The 25788-nt window shown below is 39.6% G+C and overlaps 1 protein-coding gene across 1 annotated transcript in view; it reads right to left on the bottom strand.

The window, feature by feature from the left end:
• Positions 1–2391: 2391 nt before the first annotated feature.
• KCNH8 (potassium voltage-gated channel subfamily H member 8) overlaps positions 2392–25788 on the bottom strand; it is a 401601-nt gene continuing 378204 nt past the window's right edge. Inside the window, exon 16 of the mRNA XM_032630495.1 lies at positions 2392–4652. Coding sequence (XP_032486386.1) covers positions 3954–4652 — 699 coding nt within the window. The 3' untranslated portion in view covers positions 2392–3953. The remainder of the gene's footprint in view (positions 4653–25788) is intronic.

Here is a 25788-nt window from a genome sequence, read left to right on the forward strand (position 1 = left end):
ACTTCAAACGGCATTTTCACTTTTTTCCTTCTAGAAAATCCAAATGAAACTCAGACACCCACAACAAATCAGGAGGTACTGGTGCATGACACATAGTAGGCAATCATTAGAGCTGAAACAGTGAGTGAATGTTCAAAGCTCTCTTGGAGAAAAGGATCAATTACTTTCATGAAAAAATCACCGATGTGTTAGGAACTATATGGAAATAGTACTGCATGCAATAGTCAGCTGTAATTGGTTTGGGTCTAGTTGGTCTAACTCTTCATTATTGAGATGATTACACTGCTTAGGGCCATGTTTCTAGAGTTTGTTCCCTGGAACATCTGTATCAGAATCACTTGGGACCCAGCCCATATCTTAGGCATCAAGGCTTTGAAATCTCTATTTTAATAAAAGCCCCTGGAAATATGTTATTCAAACTAAAATTTTAGAACTACTGATACAAGGGTTAACCCAACGTCTCTGTTATACAATTATAGACCTGGGGCTGTCTTTAATAAAATTTAGGTGCTAGCCCACTTAGGTATAAATTAGCTAGGACTCAGTCTTTTTGGACACGCAGGCTCAGCGGCCATGGCTCATGGGCCCAGCCGCTCCGAGGCATGTGGGATCTTCCTGGACCGGGGCACGAACCCGCGTCCCCTGCATCGGCAGGCGAACTCTCAACCACTGCGCCACCAGGGAAGCCCAGGACTCAATCTTTTATTACTATAGATTCTAGACCAATATTTCTCAACCTTTAATGCATGTAAGTCACCCAGGGAGTTTACTAAATGGTAGATTCTCAGGCCCCATTCAAAGGGACTGGGTTAAGTTAGATTTTCTGCATTTTAAACAATTATCCTATGTGATTCTGATGCAGGGATTCTGCTAATTTCACACTGAATATAGAGCCCTCTGGAAAACAATATTCCTGTCAAGTAGTTAAGCAACCTCTGAGAGGACAATTTGTTACTGATTTTACCATCTCTTCAGGCAATAAATTCCATCTGTAAGTAGCTTTAATTGCCAGAAACTTCTTCTTACGTTGTATCAATATAAAGTCTTATGTAATCTGTCTATCTGGTTCTCTTAAATAGAACTACACAGAAAAATTTAGTCCCCAATATTATTTTTAAGAAAATATACTTGACCAAGAACTTAAGTGTTTCTCTTCCCTCTAGATCTCTGTTTTGCTTCTTTAGGGGACAGCGGGGAGGTGAGGAAACTGTAGGGATACAAAAATGTATCTCTGAGCAGACTGCAAGGAAGGGCCTCGCTATTTGTATAGCAACAGTGTATAGAAAATCAAACACCTAGAACTTGGAATTCTCATTTCCTAGAATAATATCACAACACACAAAAACAGACAAAGAGAAACCCAAAACATGTCCTTCTGAGCTGCTCTGGATATGGGAGAGTCCTGTTTGTCAGCATAATGGTTGACGAGGGGAAAGGTTAATAAGGAAGAAGGTGAGGCTGATTCACATGCGGCAGGTGCCATTTCGGAAGAATCAGTGGGGACCCCCAGTTCTCCCAGGTACTTGTTCATTCCTGTCTAGTTGCAGACCTGACCAGGGTGGGCAGCTGGTTCTTAGAGCCACTGAAGTCAGCTCTCAGGAGTAGGTACAAAGAAGGTAACCAGCTGGAAAAATACGGACATGTTTCCAGGCATTTCACCACGACTTTCCCAAATCCTTGGAGCTTGACTACTTTATCCCATATGTATGCTTTAAAAAAAATATTTTATTTTATTTTATTCATGGATTTCAAAGGAAATTAATTACTAGTACAGTGTCAAAAGGCAGCAGGAATGGATTTGGACATGAAGGGAGGGGTACCCAGAGTGGTCACGGGGGTATTGGGGCTATTACTGAAAACAGTGGGATTTGGGCAAGTTAAAGAACCTGTGTCCCAATTATTCATTTACAAAATGGGGATAAAATAATAACAAGTGACTTTTAGCATTGTTTGACTACTAGGTAAGGAAACCTAACATGTGTTAATGCCTAAACACGTGTTGGTACATAGTCAGTACTCAAAAACCAGAATGTCAGTCATCATTATTAGCATCAGTAATGGTAGTGCTAGTTTGCCAGAAAGACAACCATGAACTAACACCAATTAGTTCTATTTGAATGGTACTTAAAATGATGACTTAGGTCAGGATAAGCAAAAAGGGTGACTACAAATAAATACATTAAATCCAGCAGGTTGCCTTTGCCTCTATTTTCCCATTCACTTAGGTAAGGAGAGATTGAATTTTGGACCTGGGGGAAGAGAAGACACGTGTCTTAAGTGATCTGCCTCAGGCACATGCACTGTTGCCATTTTTCTTAGAGAAGGTTTATTTTCTTTCTGCTACTCTAGCCAATTTCAGGATATAAGAGTCACACACCAGAAGTCTTGCTTTGTGTACATGTTTTTAATAATACAGTTTTCAAATTGCTTATGCTTTGTGGTGGGAAATAAGAACAGGGTGACTCCAGAATGTGAATTCAATATGTTTTCTAAGAACATCTGGGATGATGAGCCCTGAAATGGTCTTAAACATAAAATAAACCTGAAGTGAAGGCGTTTATATCATTACCACGCCAGCATCTGAATTTGGGTATTGGTTGAGATGTAGAAAGCACTATAGGTTCTAGACTGTCTCTAGCTCCCTAGCTGTGTAATTGCTGGGGCTTTATTAATTTTACCTCTGCAAAATGAGAATGAAAACACCTGCTCTGCATAACTTACAGCAATGTTGAGCGCTTTAAAGAAAAATAATTAAAGTGCTGATCCAAAGCAAGCTGGCATCCCTCTCACAAATCGGAACTCTGAAGTCCCGGCTTCATTTTGGAATTTTCACCGGTCTATGCAAGCGCTCCTGAAAGAACAGCACAGAGGAAGGATACACCCAAGGTTTTCTTCCTCGTTTTGAGGCCAAAATAGCTCAATGTAGTTGCAATCTCATATTCCCCAGACCAGTTTTGGGTTCCAGAACCACGAAGTAAGATGGCTGGAGGAGAGACATTTACACAGGCACAGAGGGGGCAGCTTCAGTTCAGGTTGTTACCTGAGTCCCCAGAGACCAGGTGGACTCCCCCCCTCCCCCTACCATGCCAGACACTCAGTCCAGGTTTTTACTTCATTAATGAAATATGACCTCACTTTTCTTTTGTAATCCAGAAGCGTGAGGATACATTTGTTGCAAACTGCATGCAGATAAATGGGGGGCTTCCTTTCGAAACTACATCCTCTGAATAATAATTTTTAATCTACTATACATAACAGTAGTGCATTTCTTGTTAAAACGGCAAGCTTTTTTTTTTTTTACCAAAATGAAAACATTCATTTCTTTATAAATAATTTAAATAGTTTAAATACATATTTCATACCAAGGATATAAAAATAGCGTCTTTTTTTTTGATAAATAAAGACATATTCATTTACATGGCAAATAACGTGCAATAGCTGACCACTGGCCACCAGCTCTGTGTGACTGATTGTCTAGGAGATGACATGCAGTGATAAGTGTCCCTTTGCCTTCTGCATTTGAAAAATAGATCAGCAAGAGCTGTGCACTCCCAGGGCCCACAGTCCTATGGATACTGTTCAGGAGTGACACACAGGCACTCAGGAGAAAACTTTGCTGCACTTCACAAAAGCCACCTAGGACAAAATGAATCCACACATTCTCTGTCTGGGACATCTAGCTGCTCAGACCCTCAGGGTCTTTGGACTTTTACCAAAGTCTGTCAAACAGACCAGGAAGTTAATGCCTGTACAGGAAAATGTTCCTATTTTGTTTCTAGGATCCAGGAAGTGTCTGCTACAGTCTGGAGGTGGTTCTGCCTTTCCCCGGACCCTCTCTTCCACAGGTCTCCCAGCCTTGCCCAGTCTTCATGCTGCCAGAGGCAAGAAAGGCAAACCAGGGCTGTCATGCAGTGGTGGAGCTGAAACTGGCGGCTGCCTCACATGCCCTAATATCATACATTTATGGCTTTAGTATCTTTCACTTCTGCTGGGCTTGTGACAACTTCCAGTGGAAAGTTCTCCGAGGGTTCAGTAGTGATGGATGCCCTTCCTTCCCGGTCCCAAGATCCTGGCAGGTTTTCCAGACTGAAGGAACTCATGGCTCCTTGGCCCAAGCTGCCCTCCTCTGATCTGCTTGGGAGAACCAGGTGCAGAGATGTTTCTGAGGAGGAACAGACAGAGGACGAGAGAGTGGCCGAGATGGACTGCAGAGGCATCAGCGTAGTGTCTGACTGTGGAGAGATGCACCTTAAAAACTGCAAACGACCTTCCTGGACGACCTGGTAGCGGGCAGGTGAATAATCAAGGTTCGGAGGATGATACAGTTCACCACTGGCAGGATTTTGCTCGTAAACGCCAGTTCGCTGGGGGCTGCTCCCCACAGAGGAGGGATCCACACTCCATATGTCAGGGGTGACATTCCCATGACAAAGCTGGGCTTGGGTATAAGCGGCTCCACCTGCTTGCAAGTGTAGACAGGGTTGGTGCATGCTCCAGGTCATCCTGGTCTGTAAGCTGGAGGGACACACAGAGGTGGTGTGCAGAGAGCAAAACCGAGCGGGCTGCTGGGGGGACACGACGTGTTCTAGAAGCTGCATCACAGTCCTCATGTCTTTACCTAACTGGGACACCTCCTGAGTCAGTGTCGTTACCTGTGTGGACAAAGCAAGGCAAAAGGCAGCAGTCAGAGGAGCACGGCAGTGATTTCAGAGCAGTGAGGAAGGGAAATGAGATTTCTCAGTAAGAAGGTCTGGGAGGCTGCTTCACCTCCAACTCCAGCCAAGCCCAAAGGGTGAATGGGGTGGCTGAGCACCTGATCTAAAGTCATCCTCTCATTCTGCAGGAACCTAGAGAGACACACGTAGTCTGGCCTTCTTTTTAAAAAATTTTACATACATTTTTTAATTGAAGTATTGTTGATTTATAATGCTCCAGGTGGACAGCAGTGATTCAGCCATATATATATATATATATAGGAATATATATATATATCCTATATATATATATATAATATATATATATAATATATATATATAAAGGAATATATATATATATATTCCTTTTCAGATTCTTTTCCCTTATAGGTTATTACAAAATATTGAATAGAGTTCCCTGTGCTATACAGTAGGTCCTTGTTGATTACCTATTTTATATACAGTAGTGTGTATATGTCAGTCCCAAACTCCTAATTTATCTCCCCTGTTTCCCCTTTGGTAACCACAAATTTGTTTCCTATGACTGTGAGTCTAGTTCTGTTTTGTAAATAGGTTCATTTGTATGATTTTTTAGATTTCACATATAAGTGATATCATATGCTATTTGTCTCAGTCTGACATTCTTAATCAGTGATTTGCGGGTTCCTGGACAAAATTAGAAGTGTGGGTCCATCATCTCTTGCATCTCTGAAATACAGACAGTGTTTTTTGCTTCCCTTCCTCTCAGTTAGCGGGATGCTCCGTGGTGCGCACCCACCATCCAAGACACCTCAAAACAATGTGGAAAAAAAAAAAAAAAAAAACAAAAAAACAATGTGGAGACGTGAGTATTGTTGTATATAACGCACTCAGCACGCTGCCTGCCCAGGGTAGACACCCAGTAAATGACGGCTCTCACTTCTGCCATTTCTGGTCAAGATCAACACTTATTCAGAGATATACTGACCTTCAGGGGTAGGGAGGGTGGTAAGAAAGAACTCAGAACAGATTTGCTAGGATTTGTCTATAGAAAAGGGAAAGCTGCAAAATGAGAGTTAGAAACGGAAAGGTCTTCAAGGTGGGTCCATCCAAATAAGCACTGTGGGGAACCCTGGAGGGCTGGGGTCCATCAGTGAACCGGAACCCCACGGAATTACAACCCCAACTGTGCAGTGTGTTCTTTTTTTTTTGTGGTATGCGGGCGCCTCACTGCTGTGGCCTCTCCCATTGCGGAGCACAGGCTCCGGACGCGTAGGCTCAGTGGCCATGGCTCACGGGCCCAGCCGCTCCGTGGCATGTGGGATCTTCCCGGACCGGGGCACGAACCCGTGTCCCCTGCATCGGCAGGCGGACTCTCAACCACTGCGCCACCAGGGAAGCCCTGTACAGTGTGTTCTTTATTCACTTTTCTAGATGAGATATTTAGTTTGTATAAGACTTTCAAGGGAGACATGACCCTCAAACTCGCAAGAACCTCTGAAGAGTCTTCATTATCTGCTTTCCACTTAAACCAATACTATAATTCACCGGAGGATTTATTTTCCTAACAACCACATCACATTTTTTAACCATGGAAGACCACCAGAAAATTGAACTTGACTTATATCCAGCTTCTCTGGATGGTTTCTATTCTTCAAAGTGAGGAAAACCTATATTTCAGAAAGCAGGCCACACATATATTTTCTAGTCTTTTGTTAGATTCATAACACGAACACATAGTGTAACATTTTGCCTTCATTGCTATAAGACTGTATTTTATGAAGGACTTCCCATGCCCTGATTTTACTATCATGAACCACAAACCCCAATATAAGCAGCTGAACCCAGTGGCTAAATACCATCAGAAAAAAAACAAAACAAGACAAAAGGGCAGTTCAGTTTCAATGAAGCCAAAACCAAGATTGCTGTTTGGGGCAGACTTTTTTCAATATTTAAGTATACATTCCTAATTCATCCAGTAACTTCATTCAGTCCACTTCCTATAAGTGTATTCTGAAACTAATTCTCCATGGCAGGCCCATCAGGAGGTAGTGTCATTCAAATCAGGCATTTTTAAAAGACCAGAAGGAGGTTTTTCCATGGTTCAGGCAACCAACTGGTAACACCTGCCTTGAAATTGCCAGGCCAAAACTATTTCTGCCTTGCTGCTAGCATGGAACTCGAGGGACCCTATCGAATACTTGCCCAGGCTTTTCAGCAGATCTAAAATTTTTGGCGAGAAAAAGATATCTCTGAGACTCACATTTAAGAAGTGAAACAGTGAATCTGAGAAAGAGTCTATGTGTTTTGAAATTTTCACTGCAGTTTGTCAATTTCAGAACTTGCCAAAACTCAATTCTAAAGTACACGGGTGACACAAATCATCTCTGGATCTCAGCACAGCAGACATGCACCCAGGGGTTCTATCTTGAGTTGATTAGCCCTTCTATCAAAATTTCAGAAGAGAAAGTTGATACTAAATGAGATGTTTGAAGGATATATTAACCGTCCCCTTCCCGTAGGTTGTCTAAGTTAATGCCTGTATCAAATTCACCAGGGTTCAGCTCCCAGCAAGAATGCCTTCAGTCGGCCTTAGCATTGAATAAAGACAAAATCTTTGAAGCGCAACTTTGCATTTTAGACACAGCAACAATTACGTTATCCAATAAATGAGTAAATTTATAATACAACAAGCTTTTAGGTCCGTTTTCCTTATTGGATCTACAAACAACACTAAGATCAGCAGGGACACACCTGTAAAGTGGGGACACTAAGGCCCAGAGGTTAAATAACATTTTAAGGTCTCTTATTTCATGAATGACAGTTGTTGGTCTGGAATTCGAGCCTTCTAGTTTTGGTGCTCTATTACAGTATATTAGAGAAGACATTGCCTAAGAGTTGAGAGATTTTTGCCAATGTGGTCAGAATTTGTGAAGAGCACGGATGATACAAAAAGGAGCCTCGTGTAAAAGTTGTCTGAAATGGGTTCATTTTTTTTTTAATTTCACAAATAAGCAATGTCGTATGATATTTGACTTTGTCTGACTTACTTCACCTAGTATGATAGTCTCTAGCTCCAACTTATACACAAAACAGAAAGAGACTCACAGACATAGAAAACAAACTTATGTCTACCAAAGGGGAAGGATGGGGGCGGGAGGGATAAATTAGGAGCTTGGGATTAACGTATACACACTACTGTATATAAAATCAACAACAAGGGCCTACTGTATAGCACAGGGAACTATACTCAATATCTTATAATAACCTATAAAGAAAAGAATCTGAAAAAGACTCTCTCTCTCTCTCTCTCTCTCTCTCTCTATATATATATATATATATATACACATATATATATACACACATATACATATATATGTATATAAAACTGAATCACTTTGCTGTACACCTGAAACTAATACATTGTATTTAAAAATAAAATTTATAAAAAAGTTGTCTGAAATGGTAATTCAACATCAAATAAGTAAATAGTATCTCTAAAAAAATAGGAGACAGTAAAATTTCTTCACAGCAAATTATATGAATGGAACAAGACCAAAAATGTTTGTACAGGGAAGTCCCTGGCAGGCCGGTGGTTAAGAATCCGCCTACCAATGCCAGGGACACGAGTTCGAGCCCTGGTCGGGAAGATCCCACATGCCACGGAGCAACTAAGCCCGTGTGCCACAACTACTGAGCCTGCGCTCTAGAGCACACGAGCCACTAGTACTGAGCCTGTGCGCCTAGAGCCTGTGCTCCACAACAAGAGAAGCCACCGCAAGGAGAAGTCTGCAATGAAGAGTAGCCCCTGCTCGCCGCAACTAGAGAAAACCTGCACACAGCAACGAAGACCCAACACAGCCATAAGTAAATAAATAAATAAATAAAAGACAATATATGCTTTTTAAAAGAAAAGGGTTTGTAATAAGGGAAAATCTGGAAGTGGAAAATATGTTAATAGACATATTGCTGATGAACTATTTTTTTCTAGCTTTCAAAAGAAACAGATATTTTTCTATGGTTGAACTACCTTTCCAAGGCCACGTTCTTGGCACTGAACTTTTCCTGAGCATTTACCATAACTTTGAGGCCATGAACTTTGAATGGGACTCCAGAGTCTTGACTAGCTCCAGGAATGTAAATAGCATTAACATTTTCAGAAAAAAAAAATTACTATATTAGCTTGAACTAAGCGGAGTAAAGAACCCAAGGAAATAGAGCTTTCTTTAGCTCTAGAGGGTAATGTTCAATTTACATCAGGGAAGATTTCTGTCACTGTGGCACTGGGGACACACCCCTGCCCCTTATTAAAGCTGCATAGGGAATTAATCCTTAGTAGGTAAGGGATCTCTCCCTTTGTAAGGGCAAAGCCAGCTGCCACAGGAGAGATGGCATCTCCTGAGGGTAGAGACTCTGTTCTCACTGAAGGTGATAACATACTGCCACAGAGAGTAAAGCTTCACAGCACTTTTGTTTACTGCTTTCTGCTCACCTTGCTGACAAATTCATTCTAAAACACAAAAGGCTTTATTCTTAATCAAATGTAGAAAGCAGAGAATGCAAAGTCTCTACTTTCTAAGGGGGGTGGGATTCAATGCTTTTTCACAGCACAGTTAAGAAGATGGGCATTTGCTAAAAAAGGTTGTTGGAACTACCTTATGAACAAGGCACTGTCTGTCCACTTAAAGAGATGTCTTCAAAATACAACATAAACCCAGAATGCTGCAGAGATAGGTCAATAAAAACAAAAAATCATTTGGATCCAATGAACCAATGTTTTCCCATTTACTTCAACAACTGTTTATACTTTTTAAATGTCTTCTGTCACTCATATTAGAAAACAGAGCAGGTATTATGAAGCCCTTCACAAGTCCCACTTGGTTTTTTTTTTAATCATTAATTTAATTTTTTTAAATTGAAGTATGATTTACAATGTCACGTTAGTTTCAGGTGTACAAAAGTGATTCAATTATACAGCTATATATATATATATATTTTTTCAGATTCTTTTCCCTTATAGGTGATTACAAAACATTGAGTAGAGCTCCCTGTGCTCTACAGTAGGTCCTTGTTGGTTACCTGTTTTATAGTATTGTACATATGTTAATACCAAACTCCTAATGTGTCCCTCCCCTCCCTTTCCCCCCTGGTAATGATAAGTTTGTTTTCTATGTCTGTGGGTCTATTTCTGTTTTGTAAATAAGTTCATTTGCATCATTTTTTTAGATTTGGCATTTAAGTGATAGCATATATTTATCTTTCTCCGTCTGACTTCACTTAGTATGATCATCTCTAGGTCCATCCATGTTGGTGCATATGGCGTTATTTCATTCTTTTTTATGGCTGAGTACTGTTCCATTGTATATATGTACCACACCTTCTTTACCCATTCATCTGTCGATGGACGTTTGGGTTGCTTCCATGTCTTGGCTATTGTGAATAGCACTCCCACTTGGTGTTTTAATGGTCCGTTTCCTGCATTTTCCCCTTTGCATACCATCAGTCTGAATACAGTGGGGGTCACATCACACTGCCCATGTGAAGGCTGTACCTCTGACTGGGGTCTCTTCTCCTCGGCCCCTTTTCTGCCTGGTAAGTTTCTCTCCCTTCAAACATCTAATCCCTCATTTCCTCTGAAGAGCTTTTTCCTGACAGCTCATTGATACTCAAAGAGCAGTTTGAGCATCGATAGGACTGTCTGTCCCAACCAGGCTCGGAGTTCCATGAGGGTAGACGTTATTATTTACCTCAGTGTCTCCTGGACTCTGGGCAATGCCTAGAACACAACATGCACTCAGTAAATCTTGAATGTATAAAAGAATGCAATTCCTGCCATTTTGAAGGGCTTGGTACTCATATTGCTTTCAATTTTTATTTTACGTTATCCCATGATTTTACCATAAACATCATGGGGGAAAGATTCCTACTACAAAATTATGTTGGGAAATCTGTAACTCGTGCTCTTCACCCCAAGTAAATATGTTAAAAGTAGGTATTACGACTGTTAAAGTTTTGCATATAAATTTCCTGAATCAAATCCTTGAGTGTTTCCCAGTTTGAAAGGGCAAGTGGCATTTCCACCACTAAGAATCCCTTTTATTTTAATGTGTCTCCTTCATAGCTGTAGATATAGGTCTCTTTTGGCCAAGACTTCTGCTATTTATCTTGCTGCTCTGTAACTTGTCCCAGCATAAACTTGATTTCCGTGGGTAGTTTTGATTCCCTGGGGAAATTTCCCCTGTTTACTGACTCCCATATCTCATGAGTACATGGTGAGTGCCAAGTGACAAATTCAATTAAGTTAGTCAGAGTTGTTTTATCAGCTGAAATTTGGCAAAGCTTTTTGCATCCCTAGTTGCCACCCTTCATGGCTATTTTATTTATTTATTTTAATTAATTAATTAATTAATTTTGGGCTGCATTGGGACTTCGTTGCTGCATGTGGGCTTTCTCTAGTTGAGGCGAGCGGGGGCTACTCTTAGTTGTGGTGCGCAGGCTTCTCATTGTGGTGGCTTCTCTTGCTGTGGAGCTCAGGCTCTAGGCACACCTGCTTCAGTAGTTGTGGCACGCACGCTCTAGAGCGCAGGCTCAGTAGATGTGGCGCACAAGCTTAGTTGCTCCGCGGCATGTGGAGTCTTCCCAGACCAGGGCTCGAACTCGTATCCCTCTGCATTGGCAGGTGGATTCTTAACCACTGAGCCACCAGGGAAGTCCCTTCATGGCTATTTTAGATGTGGCCTTCTGACTATTTCTACTTCCAAATATAGTAGATAAAGAAAGCATAACTTAATACACATTATTCTTTTACTTGTGTATTAAGTTACACTTTCTTTACCCGTTTTTTTCCCTCTCCCTTCTCATTCTTCAGTAGATAGGAATCCATCGGTCTGGAATTTAAAACTGTTAGCCAAACCAGTTCACCATTACCATCTGTGTAGGCAATTGTTCACATCCAAGATTTCTCTAGCCCTTCCGAAGTCCCAACTGTTAGGAGGAAGATGTGATGAAAACACCATCTGTGTATCCAAGTAATTCAGTGTTCTAGCCAAAACTTTGGAGCATCTAAAGACTATTCCCTTCTCTGTTCTTCCAACACCATGCATTTAACCGACAAGTCATTAGCTGTTTAGAAGGTTTCCAGGCAGTGGGTTCACTCTTTGGAGCAGCATCTCCCATCATGAATAGAAACACGTGTGTGACAACTGACTTGTCAGCTGTCCATGATAATCCACCCACTGATCTTAACATACCGCTAAGAAGGGAATCGCAAAGTGCCACAATTTTTCTATTTCTGCCGTGTCCAGGTTTCCTCTGAACTTCTGTTTGGTGCAGAAATAAATCACTGTCACCTACATTTCCAGAGTACCTGGGCTTCTCCTTTCAGGTGTAAGTTGTTTCATTCATGTGACAGTACTTCTCATCCTCCTGAGTCATATTTCAACAAGGGCTTTGTTGTGACGATTAAATAATATGATGGATGTTAAAGTTTATTCCCCACAGGATTGGTATTCTGTCAGAATTTCAGGTGTCTGGATTTGATAATGCAACACAGGCATTAAGCTTAGTTGAAACTTGGTGGTAGGGAATACTAACCCAGGAAACACTGAGCCCAAAGAAAATAAAAGCCATTTATCTCTGTAACTCCTCTCTAGCCTCAGCATGGAGAGGTAAACTATTCCTGTTAACACTTTTACATAATTAATATTGGAAGAAACAGTCTCCACGTTTTAGCATTGCCTTGTGTGGATCTTTCCAGTAGCAAACAGTAAGAGTAGTAACCAGAGCTTTTGAAAAATTTTGATGGAGATCCTGTATCCTGTATCCTTAAGTCTAAGGTTTGAGAAATTGCAGTCAGATGGATTAAGAATTTTCTATAAAGGATGAGTGAGTCAAAATACAATGATGTGCAGCTTGGTGTTGGTAAGAATTGAGTAAGGACCAATGTGGGGCAGGGGTGGGTGGGGGTACTGTGGTCTTTATCGTTTTTATAGTAGCTCAAGGCCTTACACACATCCTGCCACCTATAAATGTTTGTTGATAGATGAGTAATTTAATAAATGTTAAGTTTCATGGCTAATTTCTTACTATGAGTTTGTTATTTTCATTTGAACTTGAATAACTTTCTTCAGTCTCCCCTAAATAGCACTGCAAGACACGGAAGTAAGTATCACTATGCATCTAGCAGGTAAGAATGCTTCATATGATCTCGGTGTTTCATGGAAGTCCCCACCACTTCAAAATAGGAGATTTTCAAAACACTGTGTTATTATATGGTTTAAAGAATCCATCTGTGATGTTGGTGACCTGTGGTCCCAATAACACTTGCATGGCCAGCTTTTATATGTGCATTTTGGTACAAGCACAGATTTGCTTTTTTAGTGTGTCTTTGGATTGTGCCTTTTGCAAACAGGAGTGTGAGTTTCATAATGAAGCCCAGAATGTGTTTTTGACAGTATCTTTCATTTCACATAGAAAATAGGTTCCTTTCATCTTCTATTATTCTCATTTTACATTTCTCAATCTTAGCTATTGGTATGGTATGATTCATGGACTCTGGGTATAACCGAAACTTCAGTTGATAGGGAAAAAAATGTGATTTCCATTTCTGTGCATTCAGTGAGCAGATGGGGAATGCATCTGTTGATATAATCTTCTTAGTTTGAGGAGTTCTTGACCTGTCACTCAATTTTTGCCAAATATGTACACATTTTCCTGTCAGACATAATTTTTCTAAATTCAGGGATACTAATTACACCAATCCTCTCCCCCTGCCATGAACACATATACATTTTTACAAACTCTGATTCAGGTAATTAAATGGTCTTTCATTTAATCCTTTGTTATGTTGCATATTTATCATGAGATTCAGACAAGTTCAATCAAATTCCATCAGCAGGCAAAACAAAAAAGACGATCGGCATAATTTTATCCTTGCGTCTTTTGCTTCACAAAGCATTCAAAAACAAGTGACAGTCTTTTTATTTGTCAGTTAAAATAATAACCATACTCGGCACTTGCATAAATTTCAGACAAATGAAGATCTCAGGCCCATTACTGATGAAAGTTATAAATCTTTGCCTACAGCTGGAGAGACTAGAATGTTGGGGGGTGAAGTGGCTTATCTGAGGTCACACAGGAATAGTACCAAGGGCTTTGCTTTTACAGGTGCATCTGATGCCTCTCAAATTATAATAAGAGAAGAATACAAGTCTAGCATGACCAATACAAAATGACCAATTATGGTCTTGAGAGTAGTTACTCCAGTGCTTTCACTGAATTTCTGCAAGCTCAGGTCATTGGACAGAGCTGTATTACTTTAGCTGTACTATGCTAATCCATTATTTATCAACCCTTTGCTTTCCTCGTCTTCATTCCTGTTTCCTGTGACAAAGTTTGATTAGTGTCTGAACTGCTTTCTGGCTAAGGGATCCTCACCGCTATCATGAACACCAGACAAAAGTCTGTCTCCTTTCAGAATACCAATTGCATAGGGCAGTGCTTGTCAAGATTTAACGTATACAGGACTCATGGTACTCTTGGTTCCTGCTCTCAGAGTCAGATCAATAATTCCTAGTCTTATGGATATAGTTCCTAGTCTTATGGATCTAGTCCCTTTGGTTAACTCTTCATATACTGATCTTTCAGTAAGAGCTTAAAATTGAGTCTAACCCACTTCTTCCAATTCCTTTGGCCAGTTTAGAGTTGGAGTTTTTCATTTGTTTACATCTTCTTTCAACACTGTTTTGTAGTTTTCTGTATACAAGTCTTGTAGCTCCTTGGTTAACTTTATTCCTAGGTATTCTATTCTATTCTATTTATACTATTGTAAGTGGGGTAGTTTTCTTAACTTCTCTTTCTGATAGTTCATTGTTAGTCCATAGAAATGCAAAGGATTTTGGTATGTTGACTTTGTACCCTGCAACTTTACTGAATTCGTTTATTAGTTCTAACAGATTTTTGGTGGCACATTGAGGGTTTAGGGTCTTTGTTCTTAGCGGCTCCCTGAATTTGAAACTTGGCCGTGTCTCAAAGCAGACGACGTCAGTGAGCACCTAAATGCAGGCGGATTAGAAACGGACACCCAGGCAGCAGCTGGGAAAGTATGCAGTCCAATCCCTTTGAGGGAGAAACTGAGAGATGGACGTTTTTGCTGAGCCTGGGTATATAGCCATGGGGGTGCTTCTGTGCTCTTTAAAAACTGCTTCTTTGTTTACTATAATCCCTTGGGGCTTCTGAACACAAGCCCCATTGGCTTACAGAGCTAGGTGTTTGGGGGGCCCATCCCTCAGGTAGGAACCTTACAAGTTGGGGGCACTAGATGCGTGGTCCAAACCCTTCAGTCTCAGGGAAAAGCTGCAAGTTGGGGGTTCCCTCCTGATTGCCTGATGTTATGTCAGGGATGGGGTTTATGTGTGACACCAAAGTGTGTCTCAGCGGCCCCTACCTGTTTCCCTATGGGCATTTTTTCATTCACCTGCTGGGTAGGAGTCACCCAGCTAGTTTCTGTATTCTCTCAGAGGGAAGTATTCTGTGTGTAGCTGTACCTACGGTGCTTCGTCCATTGGAGGAGGGAAATTCAGGTGCTTTCTGTGCTGCCATCTTGGAGCATTTGTTATCTATTTTATGTGTTTTAATCCATTGTATTTCTTACCTTTACTGAAGCTCAAATTATCCCATCTTTGGCCACTGGGAGACTCTTCATATTGGCTCCTGAGTTCTTTCAACATCATACTAACAGGGTTTGATAGCTTTCTTGCTGTGCTCTGAACACAAAGGTGTTCCAGACTCATCATGTATATTTCATGCCCCAGAATTGGAAACAGCCATTCATACAAGAAACTCTGGTTTCTTTTAGTGGGAAATTGTATTTCAAGACCATACTTGTGGTAACAGTAATATTTACTGTTACTGGGCTAGCCACTGTTTTTATTCCTTTTCTGTTAAAAGAGCTTGAAGAGGTATGCATGTTTATGATAGTACATCAGTTCATATCAGTGTTCCTAATTCCATTTCAGGACTATAGGATTCTTACTTAACATTTTTCCATATTATATTTGTATCTCCTTTATTCTACACTGTGAATTCTGGTTACTGAGGTACAGAGAATGATATAATTAGGATATGCCATAATTATAGGCATACGTATTTTACTGCACTCTGCTTTATCATGCTTCACGGTTATAGTGTTTTTTGTTGTTTGTTTTGTTTTACAAATTGAAGATTTGTGGCAACCCTGCATTGTCAGATAATGGTTAGCATTTTTTAGCAATAAAGTATGTTTTAAAATTAAGGCACGTACATTCTTTTTCTTAGACATAATGCTATTGCACACTTAACAGACTACAGTATAGTGCAAACAAAAGTTTTATATAGATTGGGAAATCAAAAAACTTGTGTGGGGCTTCCCTGGTGGCGCAGTGGTTGAGAGTCCGCCTGCCGATGCAGGGGACACGGGTTCGTGCCCCGGTCTGGGAAGATCCCACATGCCGCGGAGCGGCTGGGCCCGTGAGCCATGGCCGCTGAGCCTGCGCGTCCGGAGCCTGTGCTCCGCAACGGGAGAGGCCACAACAGTGAGAGGCTCGCGTACCGAAAAAAAAAAAAAAAAAAAAAGAACTAATTTTCATCAATTGTTTCTTCTTTATCTTTTGTTATTGTACATTTCAATGACCCATTTTTAACCACTGCCAATCAATATCCAAAAAAGCCTGCCAAGAGGTTAGGTTCTTACTGAATTAATGCAGAGACTCTTCCTTTACTTTCAGAGCAGCTGAGCAATGAATGTCGCAGTGAGAAAGACCGACCCAGCGAGGTCTAGAAGAACACTTTCATGGAGCCATGGTACCTAAAGTGTGTGTCAGGGCTCTAGAAAGATTCTTCTTTTAATCACTGACAGACACCTTCCCCCATCAAGTTTCTGGTACTGTAGCTTTAAACAGAAACACGTATTTCCCTAAGAAACCCTTTAATAAATGTTATTTGAACACAACTCTTCATCTCCAAGGCTAAGGAGATTCAGTTTAGAAAGTGAACTTGCAGATCACCAACTGAGGCCAGCACAGGACTGTAGTAATGGTATCTTGTACCAATGATTTGATTTGATTTTAAAAATACATTGAGGGCTTCCCTGGTGGCTCAGTGGTTGATAGTCCGCCTGCCGATGCGGGGGACACAGGTTCGTGCCCCGGTCTGGGAAGATCCCACATGCCACGGAGCGGCTGGGCCCGTGAGCCATGGCCACTGAGCCTGCGTGTCCGGAGCCTGTGCTCCGCAACGGGAGAGGCCACAACAGTGAGAGGCCCGCGTACCGCAAAAAAACAAAAACAAAAACAAAAACAAAAATATTGAAAAGGTCAGTAAATTACCAGTGGATTTCCCAAGCCCCTGACTCTCCTTAACACTCTTTATCATTTTATTTGCTTTACTATGCACTCCTTTTTTTGTTTGTTTTAAGATTTGAAAATGCTAACGTGTGCAATAGTCATGCATGGGAAACATATATGGGAAATCAATAAATTCCCCTTGAATAAACATATAGTATATTTTATCAGGCTTTCTTGAAAAGCTCTTTCTGAAATTATCCTATACTAAAATTATCTGTCCACTGTTTAATCAAGCCTTAGATTTAAGTATCTATCTGGCCAATTTAAGGACACAAAGGCTCACATCTTGAGGTAGGCTTCTGATATTTCAGAGAGGAAATCTTTTCAACGGAGACCAAGGATGGTCTGCTTGGAAAGCTAACCCTCCTGGGCTGGACTGAGGTCTTGTTTCCAAGTCACTTGCTGCATGTATGATTTTCTCTGGACCTCAGTTTACTTATCTGCAATAGCAACATATCCGTATCAGGATTTCTAAAGTCTCTTCAAACTCAAAACTGAAATCCCATTTCCCTCTTCTATTCAATGTCCTAATGCTTAATGGTTAAAATGGACATAATGCATAATCCAAGCATCTTTTATTCATTCATCAACCATAACTATGTGTCTACCATGTGCCAATCGATAACAAAGGGAAAAGCAGATAAAGATCTTGTCCTCCTAGAACTGACTTTCCAGTGGGGGGCGGGGGTAGAGACAATGAAAATGTAGATAAATAAACCATGTGGTGTAGTAGGGGTTTGATAGGATTTTGAGGGAAAACAAATTTGGAAGTCAATTTGGGGAGAGGGGACTGCTATTTTAAAAAGGATGGTCAAGGAGGAACTCATTGGGAAGCTGACATTTGAGCATAGACTTGAGAGAGGGAAGAGAGCTGCCCACGCAGATGTCTTGCGAAAGAGCTTTCTGAACAGAGAGAAGGAATACAAGACCTTGAGGTGCTTTTATAAGCTGAAACATTATGGCAGACAATAGCCTCTGTGCTGGAAGTACCATCTGTAGGACACTGGGGTCATTTGTCATTGTCCTTGAGAAGCTGGGTTAAGAGGCGGGGCAGAGGCAAAAGAAGTTGATTATGATGATGAAGAGTCTGGATCTCACATCACTTGAGTAAAGTTTCAAGGAAGAGAGAACATTTATAGAAGGAGAAAATATGCTACAGAGTGGGGAGGAAGAGAGAGATTAGCTACATTCAAAATCTAAAGTATTTCGTTAAAAAAGAGCAGTTAGGTGGCTTTTTCTGTTCTAATCAAGAGCAAAAGAAGTAGGAAAAATGAATAACAGGTTTTACAGAGTTATATCAGCTAAATATAGTGAAGAGGTTTCTAATAGCTAAAGCAATTGAGAAATGAAGTCAGCCACTGTCTGCATGGTTTGCTGTCATTAGGGACATTTGGAGAATTTTTAAAAATAGAGATGCCCAGTGCCAACTCTAGGGGTTCTGAGAGTCAGTCCACGATAGGCTACAGGAAAGGTAATTTTAAAAATATTTATTCATTATTTTACATATTAATTTATTAAACATATTTATAATCATGTAAAAAATATATTCCCAGAGAATTTGAAGGAACAACCAGGTCTGGGAAGCATTGCCATAGATTTCTCTAGAGCATGGTGAGATTCTTACTACAGAAAATATTCAGGTAAAATAATTTCTTGCCAGTAACCTCAGAAAGAAAATTCTCACATTGGGTGAAAAGTCAGAGTAGGTGTCCTCTAAGATAGCTCTCAATTCTCAGATTTCATGATTCTACCACATTATGAAACTATAACAGTATGAAGGTAAAGTTGCATAATTATTTGTTTCAGGACAATTCTTTTACCCTTTATTTTATTTTACTTTTTTTTGCGGTATGTGGGCCTCTCACTGTTGTGGCCTCTCCCGTTGCGGAGCACAGGCTCCGGACGCGCAGGCTCAGCGGCCATGGCTCATGGGCCCAGCTGCTCCACGGCATGTGGGATCTTCCCAGACCGGGGTATGAACCCGTGTCCCCTGCATCGGCAGGTGGACTCTCAACCACTGCGCCACCAGGGAAGCCCTGTGTTCATTTCTAATTGTGCACAAGTGAATGGAAAGTGTTCGTCCTCATTTCTCTAGGTGCCTTATTGTTCTCTAGTAAGAAGATTGGAAAAAATCCAAGCCTCCCCAAGTTCATGTTTATTTATTTTCTAGTTCTGAACATTGAGTTACTTGAGATACGGAGCATTCTCTATTGCACTTCAGTAAAGTCTGAATACTTTAAAAATAACAAGAATAATTTTGAGGCAACTCACAGAATTTTTTTGGTGATGTAATCCAAGTTTTTAGGAGTCGTGTGCTCTATTTGGGGGAAGGAAGAAATGTGCACATGAAAATAATATAAAACTTTATAAAACCAAATGCTGAATGGCAAGGTTGGAAAGCAGGTGTTGAAGTGCAGAAAAGGGACTTTGGAAATGGGATTCATTGTGGAAGAGTCAAGGAGATTCACAGGAGATTGGAGGTAGAATGGATGTTAAAGGAATTGGAGCCCTTTTGAAAGATCTGTGGTGTTCTCATTTTTTTTTTTTTTTTTTTTTTTTTTTTTTTTTTTGCGGTATGCGGGCCTCTCACTGTTGTGGCCTCTCCCGTTGCGGGGCACAGGCTCCGGACGCGCAGGCCCAGCGGCCATGGCTCACGGGCCCAGCCGCTCCGCGGCATGTGGGATCCTCCCGGTCCGGGGCACGAACCCGCGTCCCCTGCATCAGCAGGCGGACTCTCAACCACTGCGCCACCAGGGAAGCCCTGTTCTCATTTTTAAAAAAGGGAAATTCATGTTAGCAGGGAGAGGATAGGAAAGAAAAAGGCTTCAGCCAACCTTTCCAACTCTAGGATCCTAAAAAAAGTTCCAACGTCATTCGTAGTTGTTGGATTGGATTAATTATTGAACTTAATTTTCCTAACGATGAAATGAAAAATGGCAGAGCTAAATGTTTTTGAAAGATTGCATCAACTTACAAACTTTTAGGAGGTATGGGGTTGATTACCCTTGTCCGTTTTTAAAAAATAACCAGTAATTCTGAAACTATCAGTTAGTTGGGCAGTTAATAACTAGCTACCAGCAACTGGCTAATTTCTAGGAATGAATAATTAATAACCAATGGTTTAATTTCCTTTGAATTTTCCTATACTTGTTTGTATACATAGTAACTCATTTTACTAAATATTTCCATTTGTATCTCTAAAATAGATCCACTTTCCAACCAACTCTGTCCCTTGGAGGCTGGCTTGTATGATCTCCATCAATAGGCTCATTGGCTTCTGGCTGGGTTTGACCATTGAAAAACACCATCAACTCAGAGGGAGGCAGGAGAGGGAGGTCAGGGCATGTGCTCCTCTGGCTACTTCCCTGCAGGGTTGAGGTGGGCAGGTCACAGAAAGTACCAACGAAAGATCATGGCTCCTGTCACGTAGCTTTCTCCATCCAGCTTTCTCTGACTCAAGATTCTGTCATCATTCTCTACTCTGGCCCCACAGACCAAGGAGTGGTAGTGAACTTCTGTTGACACTGCCCCAGAGTGGGAAGGGCTGTTCCATCCTTTGTGGTTTCCCTACACTCTACTAACTCCTGTAAATACTCCTTTTATTCAACTCATCGCAAATTGCTCATTTGGAATGTGGCATTGGTCTCACTTGGACACATAACTGTCATATCCATTTAGTCCCTCTATTCAAAGATGAGAAGAGGCCCATATATAAATACTCCCAGGCAAAGAGGACAAAAATAGTTGATCTCCAAAAGTTACATGCATTTAAAATCTACACCTCACAGGACAAGCTTTTTTTTAAATTTTATTTTAGGCTGCATTGGGTCTTCGCTGCTGTGGGGGGACTTTCTCTAGTAGCAGTGACTTGTTGCGGAGCATGGGCTCTAGGCACGTGGGCCCCAGCAGTTGTGGCACATGGGCTCAGCAGTTGCGGCTGGCAGGCTCTAGAGTGCAGGCCCAGCAGTTGTGGCGCACGGGCCTAGCCGCTCCACGGCATGTGGGATCCTCCCGGACCAGGGCCCGAACCCATGTCCCCTGCATTGGCAGGCAGACTCCCAACCACCGCGCCACCAGGGACGCCCCAGGACAAGCTTTTGAGTGGCGTATTTTTTTTTTCTTTTGAGAGAGCCTCACTATTCTTGAGGGTTTATTTTAATTAATCTACTTATTTATTATCAGTAAAACTCTCATGAGAGCTACAAATCTGCCTATGCATAGAGGCTTGAGAACTGGAAAATAATCAAAAAGTGTCCTACAAATCATTAATTAGTTGGATATATTCCAGTTTAGAAACCTGTGTCCACAAAATGCAAGACTAATATCAACAACACATATGTATTAAAATAGAAAAGCATAATGGTTTTGCCAGCAGTTTAAATGGACTTTGTTTTTCTATGTCAAAAAGTGAAGTATATAGCCTTTGCTTATGTCTTGCTTTCGAGAATTGATGGTCAAGTACTATTCATGATCATGATGAGGAAGAAAAGAGACTGTACAGTCAGATATTGGGATGGTCTGGCAATTCTATCAGTGTGTTTCAGTTGAATCAACTGTCGATGAAAAGATATAATGATAACACCAATTCAGAGGACTAAAGAATAACTTTACCATAGGGTATTACTCATGTAGGTTTCCTTGTGTGAATTTCTGATAGAACCCTGAGTTTTCATAGCCATTTAGGAAAGTAGTAAAGCAACTCTTTCTTGTAATTGAAGTATAGTTGATTTGCAATGTTGTGTTAGTCTCAGGTGTACAGCAAAGTGATTCAGTTATACATACATATATATTTATATAATCTTTTTCAGATTCTTTTCCATTATAGGTTATTACAAGATATTGAATTTAGTTCCCTATGCTGCATAGTAGGTCCTTGTTGTTTATCTAAGTAAAGCAACTCTTAATTAAAGAACAACCTGTTATTACTATTCTATTTATTTGACTGAAAGAGCCTTCACTGATCTAGTGACACAAATTTAAAACTTATCTGGTAGCTTTCTCAAATATAACCTAGAAAACAACTGAGATTCTCTGTTTTGCGGCAGAAAACATTTCATTACCTGTATGTGTTTGCTTGGTTATTGTATGACACATTTAATTGGGGATATATTGGCACTCAATCTTAAGCAAAGGAAAGAGGAGACAAAATTTTCCTATTAATGTTTGGGTGCTGTGGTAGATATTACTAGTGCTTACTAGTATTTAGTTTTCTGTTACTTCTGGAGTACACAGAAAATTATACTTTTTATCTCTTGAAATTAATTGTATCAATGGAATTAGTTCTAGTTAATGAAATATAAACAGAAATGATGTGTATATCTTTTGAGCCAAAACAATTGTCTGTGCTCTGCTCTTCAAATGGAACATAGCTAATCAATGACATTCCAGGTAGTGGTGCCCCCTCGAGCTAACTAATATTAGGCGTTGGTTGAACAAGAAATAAATTTGAACCAATGAGATTTGGAGTTTTTTACCTCAGTATACTTTACCCTGTAACAATGCCTATCTGAGAATAATGAGACTCTTCGATATTTCAGAGAAAGTTACTAGGCTTTTTTGAGGAAGTTGCAAATGAGAAATTTAAAAGATATTAAAACAAGTTAAAGGATGTCGATGTTACAAAACACTATTTGAAATTGGATGTATATTCTTAGTGACTATTATAAAATGATGCTTTAACGCCTTAGGAAAATAGTGGATCTAGGGAGATAACTGGAATAGCTATTTTTAAAGAACATGATCTATGATCCAATTATGAAATGTGATGCAAACACAATCGTGTCGGAAAAGGAGATGCTTTTCTGTCAGTCTCCACAGCAACAAGAACTTGGACTCTAACATGCTAGAGGCCAAGTTGATATGCGTAGATTTCTCAAATCTCTTAACAGTATGCTAATGTGTCAATGAAACAAAGGGCTCCAAATCACTCAGTGAGATTCCCAGCAAAGTAGTGGTGTCAAGAATAGAGCTGGTCTTCCCCAAATTTTGTTTCTGCTCACATATATGTATAACTTACAATATATGAAGTTATAAAAGGTAAAAGTCACTTTCTAAATTCTGGAGTTTGAGAAAATGTTTAATTTTGTCTCATTAAAAGAACCACAACATCTTGGCCATAGGGGAATATTTTTTTAAAAATTAGAAGGAAAAGGATTATTCCCACCAAAGCAGCTTGAACATTGAAACAGGCCAATGATTTAAACTGGAAATAAAGCCACTGGTCTGACAAACAGAAGGTATTTTGTGGATGTGACGGTTTTTATTTACCAATGTGACTGGGCCATGGGGTGCCCAGACATTTGGTCAAACGTTGTTCTGGGTGTGTCTGTGAAGCTGTTTCTGGATGAGATTAACATTTGAATCAGTACACTGAGTAAAGCAGATTGTCCCTAATGTATGTGGGCCTCCTTCAATCAATTGAAGACCTGAATAGAACAAAAAGTCTAAGAGGGAACTCCTCCTGCCTGACTATTGATCTGGTACGTCAGTCTCCTCCTGCCTTCAGATTCAAACTGAAACATAAGCTCTTCTCGGGTCTTGAGACTGCTGACTTTTGGACCAGGACTTACAGACTTATACTACTGGTTTTCAGACCTTTGGATTGGACCTGGAACTACATCATCAGCTCTCCTGTGTCTCTAGTTTGCCAACTGCAGAACTGTGACTCCTCAGCTTCCTAACTGCATGGCCCAATTCCTTATAATAAATCTCTCTCTCTCTCTCTCACTCACTCTCTGTTAATATATGTGTATATCCACATATATGTTTTGGGCAACATATGAGAAGTACAAACCTTTATAGAAATCAATTGGTAAAGACTGTACTTGAAGTGAACTTTAAGCAGATGCAAAAACAAAAATCAAGAATGTTCTGGGAACATGAAAAAGAGACCCAAAATAAGAATGTGAATACACCTTAGTATATAAAATGGGGCGAAACCAAACTCAGAATAGGATAAAGTAAAAAAGGAAGGTGAGAATTTTGGATAACATCTGAAAGAGGCTTTTTCCTTAGTTCAGTGCTTTTCATATTATTCCAAGGTATGCTAATGCAAGACAAAATGTTCACAGTTATTTTGTCATTAAAGTGATCCATAAGCAAATGCATTTGGTCGGTGCAGGCTAAAAATAACTTAATTTTGTTTCTTTACTGCAAGAATTCATAGAGTCTTAGTATGCTAATGACTAATGTTCATCTCTAAGAATATGAGTTAATTTTAAGTAAAATATACCAGATGTATTTAACCACAGAGGAATTATTCTCTAAGTTTTATTTTAAATCATCTGAAAAAGAACAAAAATGTTCAAGTATTATATATGTTTCTGGAATTATATAAAGTAAGTGAGGAACGTCTACCCCTTGGTCTATGTAATCCTGTTTTATTAAGTAACCATCATAAGTGTTTTGAACTTATCTTAAAAAAGAATATTTGATAATGTAAGAAGCCCACAATTAGTAAGTGAAAACAAGCAAACAGGAGATAAATAGAAAATAAAAAGTAAAATAGAAGATGTAAATCAAACTATATCAATAATATTAAATATGAATGAATTAAGCCATCTAATCAAAAGGCAAATATTGATAGATTGAATAAAAAAAATCAAGACATCTATAAGCTGTCAACAGAAGACACACATTAGAGTCAAATATACAAGTAGGTTAAAAGAAGAAGGATGAAAAAAGATATCATGCAAACAGCAACCATAAGAAAGCTGGAAAAGCTATACTAATATCAGACAAAATAGACTTAAAAATTTTACTAGAGATAAAGAAGAAACATTTGGTAAAACAGGTGGTCAACTTTACAGGAAATGATAACAATTATATATATATATATATATATATATATATATATATATATATATATATATATAACAACAGAGCCCTAAATACATGAAGCAAAAAAAGTCAAAATTGAAGGGAGAAATAGACAATCAGTAATAGTAGTTAGAGACTGCAATATCTCATTTTTAATAATAAATAGAACAACTGGGCAGATCAACAAGGAAATAGAAAACTTGAACGTCACAGACCTATAGTCATAGACATAACAGACATCTATAGAATATTCACCCAACAACAGCAGAATACACAGTCTTCTCAAGTGCACACAGAACATTCTCCAGGAAAGACCATATGCTATGCCATTAAGTAAACCTAAATAAATGTAACAGGATTAAAATCATACAAAGTGTGTTCTTCAAATATAATGGAATGAAATTAGAAATTAGTAATAAAGAAAATTGGGAAATTCTCAAGTATGTGGACATTAAATCACACATTACTAAATAAGCAATAGGTCAAAGAAGAAATCACAGGAGAAATTAAAAAATAATTTGAGATAAATGAAAATGAAAACACAACATACTCAAGTTTATGGGATGTAGTTAAAGCAGTGCTTAGGGAGAAATTTATGGTAATGCCTATTGAAAAAGAAGAAAGATATAAAATCAACTTCACCTTAAGGCACTGGAAAAAGAAAAGTGAACTAAATTCAAAGGAAGCAGGAAGAAGGAAATAATGAGGATTAGAGCAGAAAACAATGAAAATAGAGAATAAAAATGAAGAAAAATGATCAAAACCAAAAGCTGTTTTTTTGAAAATATCAACAAAATTGACAAAGCTTCACCTAAATAAGAAGAGAGATGACTCAAATTACTAAAATCAGGAATGAAAGAGGAGACATTACTACCAACATTACAGAAATGAAAAGAATCATAAGGAAAAAAAAAAAA

This window comes from Phocoena sinus, chromosome 4, assembly GCF_008692025.1.
Source record: "Phocoena sinus isolate mPhoSin1 chromosome 4, mPhoSin1.pri, whole genome shotgun sequence".
Classification (NCBI taxonomy): domain Eukaryota; kingdom Metazoa; phylum Chordata; class Mammalia; order Artiodactyla; family Phocoenidae; genus Phocoena; species Phocoena sinus.